The 10,961-nt window shown below is 44.2% G+C and overlaps 1 protein-coding gene across 1 annotated transcript in view; it reads right to left on the reverse strand.

Annotated features, from left to right (window-relative positions):
* Window positions 1–10,961, reverse strand: part of PPM1G (protein phosphatase, Mg2+/Mn2+ dependent 1G) — a 26,009-nt gene that overhangs the window by 6,361 nt on the left and 8,687 nt on the right. Inside the window, exons 3-4 of the mRNA XM_085316700.1 lie at window positions 1,344–1,429; window positions 448–580 (exon numbers count right to left, since the gene is read on the reverse strand). Coding sequence (XP_085172826.1) covers window positions 448–580; window positions 1,344–1,429 — 219 coding nt within the window. The remainder of the gene's footprint in view (window positions 1–447; window positions 581–1,343; window positions 1,430–10,961) is intronic.

Consider the following 10,961-nt stretch of genomic DNA (forward strand, 5'->3'; position numbering starts at 1 on the left):
AAAAAAAAAAAAAAAAAAAAAAGTTGAAAAGAGACAGCAGGAATCTAACACAATCCTACAATTCTAACTGCAGTGTATGTCTGCCACCTGCCCAGGAGACATCATACTGTTTCATTTCCACAATTTAGTCCACTTCCCGGTCAGGGATTTCTGACACATCCGAGACCTCTGCACTCTGTGGAGGAAGCTCTATGAAGAATTGTGACAAACTGGTTTACTATTCATAGCATTATGCTACCAAATGAATCAGACTCTCCCTAGCACCTACTCAAAGCAACAGAGAATGTGGGGTGTGCGTACGCAGGCGTGCACACGTGCTTAAATTCAGCTGAAATTTAACTGGGCAACTTTAATAGCAAACCCTTCTGCTAGAGATGACCTGGTCCAGTTGCTCTTAATCCCTGGCCTGGAGGTACAGTCTTGTCTATTCCATGGCACCTGACTTACCATCATCTTCATCAGCAACTTTCTCCTTCTCATCTTCATCATCTTGGGGTCGCCCAGCCATTTGAGAGAGTTCTTTAATTACCTCCTCAGTGGTGAGCTTGGCATCTATGGCTAAGAAAGCATCTTCCAGGGCCTACATATAAACACAGACAGATATATGCACAAATTTGTCTTCCTTACAAAGGCCTGCAAGTCATGCTGTGTGGTCAAGCAGAACAATATTGGGGCCCGAGATGGGACAGCATTCAAAGCCACTGCAGGGAACAGCTCAGCACCCAGACTCCCCTGCTCAGCAGACAGACTTATCGCAGTCAGTGAACACAGCCAGCCTGGGATCAGCACAGAACAATACTTGGGGGTCTCGACCATTTAGCCAGAGTCACAAACTGATTGAGGTTTGCTTTGTAGGCTATCCTCAATCTGGATCTAAACAGAAGCTTCTGGAGGGACTGCACTCCTCTCACCGACACTGCTATATATTTCTGCAACAACCCAAAGGATACCAGATCAGACATTAATACTCTAAGGGAGAATCACCATAGCAGGGTCACTTGGTGGAGGCAAGACATGAACACCATATCTCAACAGCATGCTACTTAGTTCTAAGGAAAACAGAACAAACCCCTTAGCTGGAACAAGTCTGCAAATTAAAAACAAAACAAAACAGCAACAACAAAAAACCCACCTATGAGCCAAAAACCAGACAGTTTATCTTTGAAAATACAACCAACACCTGGTATACACTCCTATAGATGAGGAAGGGAAACAGACACTCTTGGAAGACAGGGCAGCCATTTTGGAGGGACAAGGCACTACATGAGTACTGGGTACCTAATAAAGTCTTTTTTTTCTGCTTTCGTGCCTACACTTGTCCCAGTGCAGTGTTAGATTCATACCTTTTGCAATTTGCCTTCCTTATAGGCCTTCTGGTCCTTGATTATCTCAGGAAGATACTTGGCACAGTACAGCGCAACTTCTTCCCCTGAAAGACAGCAGAAATTGTTTAAAGTGGCTGGTACTCTCAGTGGCAAAAGGTACTCTTGAGCAAATGAAACCTGGACAAGGAAAAGTCAGCCAGCAATAGGCTGCTGACAAGGTCATTTACAGCCTACTGGGCAGTGTATCTCCAAAACAACAGGATTTGCTGATGACCCCTGGCAAACCTCAAGGAGCTCTTACCATCAGGTTTAGCCAATGCTATAAGCTTTCCAAAAGGGAGTTTAGGCACATTTTGCTCATTAGGCCAAGTGCTTAGGCCCATATGACGTACTTCACAAGGAATTAATGACATGTAATGAGCAGCAGGAAAAACAGCACTACATATTAAAGGAAGATTGGGTCCTGATTAGCCAGATAGCCACCTTGGTAAAGGAAGGGGTGTGTGTGGGTAGGTGGCATGGATGAGAAGTGCCCAGAACACCAAGTGGCAGAAAGTACAGGAGATAACTCAGGCTGAAAGACATCATCATAAACTGAGTGCCTACAATGAAGGATTCTTAAAAGCCAAAAACATTCTTGTAGCTCAGTAACAAATATTGTCAAGGTTATACAACAGAGCACAAAAAACATTTTTGTGATCATGAAATGATGATCTTTTCCCAATCTAAAACGGTGCTATTAGGAGAGGAAGAAGTTGAAATAGCATGAAGGATCATGAATTTCTGTACTTCAACTCAGTAAGGGGGATCATAAAGTGCAGCTAAAGCTGAAAGAAATCAGTCTAGTAATTTAAGTTCTGATGTGAGGGGCAAAGACCTACCTAGGTCATAGGACTGGCTCACAAGCCACAGGAAAGGAAAATCAGAACTAGAAATTGGTAAACTAAAGGACAACCATTGAGGAGTGGTGGAGATGGGAGCAGTACAGGACGCAGGCAGATGGAGCTACTGCTGAACAGTCCTGCAGTATGCCTCACCCTGCACTAGATGAGCCATTCTCTATCAGGAACACAAGAAGGGTTAGCACGAGCGGGCAGAGCACAGATTGAGACCCCCCCCTCCACACACTGCAGCCTTTTCTATGGCTACAGTGTAACACAAGAAAGTCACAGAATCAGTAAGGTTGGAAGGGACCTCTGGAGATCATCTAGGCCAACACCCCTGCTCAAGCAGTGTCACCTAGAGCATGTTAGACAAGGTTGCATCCAGGCAGGCTTTGAATAGCTCCAGAGAAGGAGACTCCATAACCTCTCTGGGCAACCTGGTCCAGTGCTCTGTCACTCTACAGCAAAGAAATTCCTCCTCATATTCAGCTGGAACTTCCTGTGGTTCAGTTTTTGCCCGTTGCCTCTTTTCCTTTTGCATGGGAAAACTGAAAAGTGTTTAACCCCGTCCCCTTGACACCCTTCCTTCAGGTACTTGTACACATTGATAAGATCGCCGCCTCAGTCTTCTCTTCCCCAGGCTAAATAGGCCCAGCTCTTGCAGCTGTTCCTCAGAGGAGATGATCCAGTCTTTTGATCATCTTTGTAGCCCTATACTGGGCTCTCTCCAGTAGCTCCATGTCTCTCTTGTACTGGGGAGCCCAGAACTGGACACAGGACTCGAGATGAGGCCTCCCCAGGGCTGAGTAGAGGGGCAGGATCACCTCCCTTGTGTGTTCCTTGTGTGTTCCCTCCCCACTGGCTACATTTTTTTTTTAAACAGCAAAGTGGTACCAGTCACTCAATTCTCGATTTCCCTGATAGTACATCCCAGTTTCCCTCCCATTCTTCCAGCCAGAGTCTGTGCAGGCTTCTAGGCTGAAAGAGAAACAATGCGCACGAGGGCAAAGCTCTGTGAAAGAAGGAGAATGGGGGAGATGGAGGAGGAATTAAGGAAAAGGGTCGGGAAGTAGATGTCCGTGAGCTCAGCAGAGGATACAGACCAAGAGATGAATGGAGAAGCAGAGGGAATATACTGGGAAGTGAAGAGGTGGTGAGATTTCAGAGAAAGAAACAGTAGATGACTTTTCAAATGCATCTGCAGAAAGGGGGATCGACCTCGCAAAGCAGCTGCTGATCCATCTTCTAACCTAACTCTCCAAAATGCAGAGTTGGAAAAAGAGGGGGAAGAACTAGAACAACACAGGAAAACACAGGCCTGTCAGCCTCATCTCCATCCCTGAAAAGGTGAGGGAAGGCTCTTTCTGGACATCATCTCCAAGCACATAGAGGAGGTGGTGGTGATCAGGAGTAGTGAGCATGGATTCATGTGGCAGAAATCATGCTTAACCAACCTGATAGCCTTCTGTGATGGAATGACTGACTGGGTAGATGAGGGAAGAGCAGTAGATGTTGTCTACCTTGTCTTCAGCAAGGCTTTCGAAACTGCTTCCCATAACATCCTCATAGGTAAGCTCAGGAAGTGTGGGCTGGATGAATGGACAGTGAGGCAGATTGAGAACTGGCTGAGAGGCAGAGCTCAGAGGGTTGTGGTCAGTGGCACAGAGTCTATTTGGGGACCTATAGCTAGTGGAGATCCCCAGGAGTCAGTACTGGGTCCAGCCTTGTTCAACTTACTCATCAGTGACCTGGATGAAGGGACAGAGTGCTTCCTCAGCAAGTTTGCTTACACCAAGCTGGGAGGAGTGACTGATACACCAGAGGGCTGTGCTGCCATTCAGAAAGACCTGCACAGGCTGGAGAACTGGGCGGAGAGGAGCCTCATGAAGTTCAATAAAGGCAAGTGCAGGTTCCTGCACCGAGAAAGAAATAACTCTATACACCAGTACAGGCTAGGGACTGGCCTGCTGGAAAGCAGCTCTGCAGAAAAGGACCTGGGAATGCTGGTGGACAACAAGTCGACCATGAGCCAGCAATGTGCTCTTGTAGCCAAGAAGGCCAATGATATCCTGGGGTGCATTAGGAAGAGTGTTGCCAGCAGGTCGAGGCAGGTGATCCTGCCCCTCTACTCAGCCCTGGGGAGGCCTCATCTTGAGTCCTGTGTCCAGTTCTGGGCTCCCCAGTCCAAGAGAGACATGGAGCTACTGGAGAGAGTCCAGCGTAGGGCTATGAATATGATCAGAGGACTGGAACACACCTCTTCTATCAGGAAAGGCTGGGCCTCTGGAAAGCGAGAGCTGGGCCTGTTTAGCCTGGAGAAGAGAAGACTGAGAGGGGATCTTATCAATGTATACAAATACCTTAAGGGAGGATGTCAAGAGGATGGGGCCGGACTCTTCAGTGGTGCTAAGTGACAGCACAAGTGGCAATGGGCACAGACTGAACCATGGGAAATTCCGTCTGAATATAAGGAAGAACTTCACTGTGAGAGTGACAGAGCCGTGGAACAAGTTGCCCAGAGAGGTTGTGGAGTCTCCTCTGGAGATATTCAAAACCCATCTGGATGAGATCCTATGAAACAYGCTCTAGGTGACACTGCTTGAGCAGGGGTGTTGGCCTAGATGATCTCCAGAGGTCCCTTCCAACCTCAACCATTCTGTGATCCTGGGGGGGGAGGGGGGGGGTGGGTGGAAGAGAGGACAGGAAAACTGCAGGAATACAAAACCAGAAACTACAAGACATGAAACAGGCCAAGCAGGCTGCTGACATGAGTGCCAATTATTGCAGGGGACAGTTACCTCTACTTTCTCTTTCAACATGTCATTATTCCTGCCTGCTCAATCTGGATCAACATGATGGCTCTGACATCTGACTTCTGTCTACCTGCTAATCTCATTTTGACACCGCCCAGGGCATTGAAAATGCATCATCCATGGTGTATGACAGGTGACACACAGGTGGGTCAACTGCATGCAAGGCATGCTACACCTTGCGGCTCTTCAGTGGCTTCCCTGATGGCATTCTACAGACACTGAACAGGATAGGGGTGGGTTAAAGCATGAATGGGTCAGCTATACCCAGGAACTGTTCTAGMAGAAGATCATTTGCCACAACTACTTGCTGAGATCAGAAAAGGAGAAGAGAGTGACTGAAGGGTAGCCCTGAGCCTGCCCAGCACAGTCTGCAGATGAGGCAGTGGCACTGTGCACTCTGTGCTACTGGAAGCAGCTGACAGATCTAATTATACCAGCAAGGATATCTGATCACTCATTAGTTGTAAAAAAAAAAAAAAAAAAAATCATTGACCATTGCAATCTTCGTTCCAAAGCTAGGCCTGTACAGACCAACAAGGGCTTTCCTTCACAGCAATAGGTAGCTTGGTGTGAAAAAGACACAAACAGCTTTGCAATCTGGGCCCAGTAGTTCCTCTATAACCAGACAGGGCACAGCTTGTAGGATGAAGCCCTGCACAAGCTTGGCAACACTGCACAAAGTAATACAATAAAGAGAGACCTTGCTATGTCACTGCAGAAGAAAGCCAAGCCTAATCTGAAAGCCCTTGACAATTAAGCAAGTCATTTTTTTGAAATAGGGACACTGAGGCTAAACAGCAATCAAGAAATCTCTGGTGTGCCTGGCTGTGGCCACTCAAAACAAATTCCTGTTAGAGAACTTGCAGGTGCCACAGAAGACAAAGAACTTTTGCTGCTTCCCACACAGCTCCAGCACAAGATTTAACAGATTTTTTTGCTGCACCTGATGAGCCTTTACACAGGACCCCTGCTGCCAGCCTCCCAGATTTTGTTCTTCATCAGTTGCAGACATGTAAGAAACGTTTGAGACATTTCCAGAAAAATAGTATTGAGTTGGAAAGAGCTCTCTGAAGCACTAAAACTGCTCTACACATTCCAATGTGCATTTTAAATTGCAATAGGAGTCTTGAAGCAAACTGTTTTAGAACAGCAGAAATGAGAAAATCTCAACAAATACAATTTCCATTTCTCCAAAGAAATCCTGACAGAGGAGAGGCAGATGTACAGAAGCAGGCCTTGTTATTCATGGTTATGGACTGGTTTCAGCCATCAGTGACTTCAAAAAACCTTTAGGGACTGAATACTTATAGTATAGAAGTATTCACATATAAACCAACAATGAATTCAGGCTCACTTTTTCCATGTTTCCAACATGAAACCCTCAGTTAAACTTTCAAATGCTCTGTGAATCATTTTATTACTGTTTCCTAGAAGGGAAGCATCCAGCTAAATAATGTTAAAGCCTCAAGCTGTATTTCCTGCTTGATGTGATACAGATGCAGTAAGAAGGTATTCAGGAATCAGAAGTAAAATCTAGAGAATGTGTAGAACTGAACTCAATCAAAAAAATGTTTGGAAGATTTTTTGGAGAGTCACTTTTACGTTCCTACAAAATTATATAAAAATGAGGAAGCTTTTGATTGCCAGAGAGTGCATGGAGATTTCTGGCTGTCTGAAAGACCAGGTGGAAGCACACATTAGCACACATAAGTTCACATCTCGGAGCACATTTCTGCACAGCTAAATGTCACTGCCAAAGCTATGTCTGACGCAGTTCTAAAAGCAGGAGTTACATGCAGATGAAATATGGAAGAAAATCCATTTATCTTGGCATTCTGAGTAAGGCTGGCTCTACAGAATCTAAGATCTAGCTGGAATGTTACTACAGTAAGATTTCTCCACCTCCAGTAACACAGGCCTGAATAGGACATGTGAAGACAAGAATGGGAGCAGCCTTGAGGCAGGGACCATAGAAACCTAGGCAAGACAAAGGCATTCAGAGATAAAAGTTCCAAGATGAAATCTTTTCAGTGCGTGTACACAGACACAAACTTATCCTACCTTGCCTTCACAAGGCTGAAATTCAATCTGACTCTGGGATCTGATGCATATTTAGATACACACACACAATTTGAATTTACAATAAGCTTAGAGTCAAATAATATAAACAAGCTAGCTACCAAATACCACAGAATCTCTATGGATTGAAATTCTATGCTGAAATAAGAAAAGAAAACTATTAGGACTATAGTGTTAACTTCTACCCTGAGACAATGACAATGAAAGCAGAATACTGAGATAGATCGGAAAGAATGAAGACAAAGAGCATGGTAAGAGAGTTCAATCACTCTGCACATTACCTGGAAAAATTTACAACAGTTTTTGCTGTACTCTAATTAATTACCCTGATAGGACCATAAAGTAAGAAAAAAACTCACTATGAGAGTTTCATCTCCAAAAAGGGAAGCAACATAAAAATTAAGAGACTTGCTAAAACAAAGTTAAAAGGAACAGTTAAAAATATAAAACATCTGTATGTAGTAGATGATCCAAAGCCCAATAATGGAGGTGCAGAGTAACCATGTGTTAGTCTTTCAAGATACAGAGGTGGAGGGCACTGCATGCAAGAGGGCAGGTGAAAATGAGCATGAGGTAGGCTATTAAAATGCAAAAACCAGCAGTATCTTTCAAAAAGTGGAAATCTTGTACAGGTGGGGAAAATGTAAGAAAAAGATCTGATGAGTTAAATGGAAAACTAAGTAGCAAGAAAAAAAAATGAAGGAAGAACTTGCAAATTACAAAATAATAAAACCTTTTCCAAACATGCCTTGAGCTGGAAGCTTACTAGACAGTTTATAAAGCTGACAGATGAATAAGGTATAAAGACCAGTTCTTAAAAAACAAACAAACAAAAAAAAACAAATTGATTCTTTTCACTGGTAGCTACCCTAATAAAGTTTAGGGGAGTACCACCCTAAAACCTTCTTTTCCATGGGACAAATCTAAGGAATCATATCAATCTAAAGAACTAATGAAACAGTAAAATCATACAAAAGTAAGGATGGAATAAATGATTTTGAGGTCCTTTCATATTCCATCCTTAGAGGCAGGATCAGCTATATTTGTATGCTTCCTGATAAGCTTTGGTTAGGGACAGCTTTAGAGCCTCTATCACTGGAAATCTAAAAGATAGTTTGAAATCTATCACAGTGCTTTGCCATCCCGATTAACATCTTTACCGAATGCCTAATTTGAACCTTTCCTATTGCATTAAAAAAAATACTTCATGATAGTCACATCAGTGTAGTACATAAGAGTGTCAAAAGTCTAAAAGAACTCATGAAGTAAATTGCTGCTCAGTTATCCAAAAGGTCTGCTATTCTGAGCTTAAAGAAAAATAGAATGTTTTGGCATGATTTATTCTTGACTAATTTTTGCTAACTGTTACTCATCTTCATATCTGCTAGATGCTTACAAACTATTCCTGAAATTCTGCAAGAAATGATAAGTTGAATAAGTTGCTAAATCCCTACATTCTTTTCTACTCTATCCTTCTCTGCTTTTCAGGACAAATCTATTATCCATTAGTTCTCAAAGATAATCTTAGAGATATCTCAAGTTATTACACTCAATTCCCTGAATACCCTAGAATGAAGTTCAGTCTGAAAAATAATTTGAAAACATTTAATCTATCTGAATGCCTCATACTGATATCATATCTTTCAAACAGTTATTAGCTTGCCAGCTACCTACTCAAATTGACCTTTTTATTAAGAATCATTGCCAAGTCTTAAACTCTTATTTACAAATTGGCAGAATCAGATGAAGCAAAATTCTAAAGGAACTTGCATATAAAAGTGCCAAACCACAAACTGGGGTAGGTAACCTTTTTGCTTATATCAGCTCCAGTGTCCTCCCCCCCCCAAAAAAAAAAAAAGGAAAAGGAAGGCACACAGATGATACCAGAAATAAATTTAAAAGGCCTCTGAGTGGTGGAAATATGGTTTACAATTTTATAGACCAGCATATCTGGTTTCTGCAACCAGAAAATAGCAGAAATTAGCAGATACATGAATACATACGGTAGAACGGAGAATAATTCACGTCCAGAAGTTCCGCCTGAACACGAGGGGGAATTTCTTCACTGTAAGAGTGACTGAGCACTGGAACAGGTTGCCCAGGGAGGTTGTGGAGCCTCCTTCTCTGGAGATCTTCAAGGCCCGCCTGGATGCAACCCTGACTGACATGCTCTAGGTGACCCTGCTGAGCAGGGAGGTCGGCCTAGATGATCTCCAGAGGTCCCTTCCAATCTTACTGATTCTATGATTCTATGATAATAAACACATACCCGAGCATGTCACAAACTGATGAATTTTTTCAGAGAGTCAACGAGCAGGTGAAAATAGATGGTCTAGTTGATATATATACACACAGATTTTCATAAAAACTTTCAAATAGGTAATCAAATATTTACATACTAGAGTTGCCAAGCGGAAAAATGTAAGATATGATAGGAGCAAACAGTTTGCCAAATGGAGATGACTACTGTTAGGATCCCTTGAAAATCTGTATTGTTCAACGTCTGCATAAATAATCTGGAAAAAAAGGGTCAGGAAGGAGTCATGGATCATTCAGGATAGTCAAAACTCTTACTATTTGCAAAATGTGGCAATAGAATTCTCAAGAGCAATGCATCCCTATGAGTAAGAAGTGCAGCAAAAGAGGCAGGAGACCTGCATGGGTGAGCAAGGAGCTCTTGGCCAAATTCAAATAGAAGAAGAAAGTATACAGAATGTGGAAGAGCGGACATACTACTTGGGAGAATTATAGGAATGCAGTCAGAGTATGTAGAGATGCTGCAAGGAAGGCTAAGGCCCAGTTGGAATTGAGTCTGGCAAGGAATGTYAAGGACAACAGGAAGGGCTTCTTCAAACACAGCAGCAGCAAGAGGAGGACTAGGGAAAATGTGGGCCCACTACTGAATGGAGCAGGGGCCCTGGTGACAAGGGATACACAGAAGGCAGACTTACTAAATTTAATGAATGCCTTCTGTGCTTCAGTCTTCACTGCTAAGGGCAGCCCTCAGGAATCCCGTAGCCTGGACGTGAGGGAGAAAGTCTGGAGAAGGGAAGACTTTCCTTTGGTTGAGGAGGAGAGGATTAGAGACCTTCTGGGCAGGCTAGRCATCYACAAATCCATGGGCCYRGATGGGATGCACCCACGGGTACTGAGGGAGCTGGCGGATGTTGTTGCCAGGCTGCCCTCCATCATCTTTGAAAGGTCCTAGAGAACTGACGAGGTGCCTGAGGACTGGAAGAAAGCCAGTGTCACTCCAGTCTTCAAGAAGGGCAAGAAGGAGGACCCAGGCAGCTATAGGCCAGTCAGCCTCACCTCCATCCCTGGAAAGGTGATGGAACAGCTCATTCTGGATGTCATCTCCAGACATGTGGAGGAGAAGGTGATCAGGAGTAGCTAGCATGGATTCACCAAGGGGAAATCCTGCTTAACCAATCTGATAGCCTTCTATGATGGAATGACTGGCTGGGTAGATGAGGGGAGAGCAGTGGACGTTGTGTACCTTGACTTCAGCAAGGCTTTGGACACACTCTCCCATAACATCCTCCTAGAGAAGCTCAGCAAGTGTGGGTTAGATGAGTGGACAGTGAGGTGGATTGAAAGCTGGCTGAAAGGCAGAGCTCAGAGAGTCATCATCAGYGGCGTGGAGTCYAGTTGGAGGCCTGTGGCTAGTGGCGTCCCCCAGGGCTCAGGACCGGGTCCCATCCYGTTCAATTTTTTCATCARTGACCTGGATGAGAGGACARAGTGCCCYCTCAGCAAGTCTGCCGATGATACCAAGCTGGGAGGAGCAGCTGATACACCTGAGGGCTGTGCTGCCATTCAGAGAGACCTGGACAGGCTGGAGAGCTGGGCGGAGAGGA

This window comes from Rhea americana, unplaced genomic scaffold (genome assembly GCF_003343005.1).
Source record: "Rhea americana isolate MKP2758 unplaced genomic scaffold, rheAme1 scaffold_479, whole genome shotgun sequence".
NCBI lineage: Eukaryota > Metazoa > Chordata > Aves > Rheiformes > Rheidae > Rhea > Rhea americana.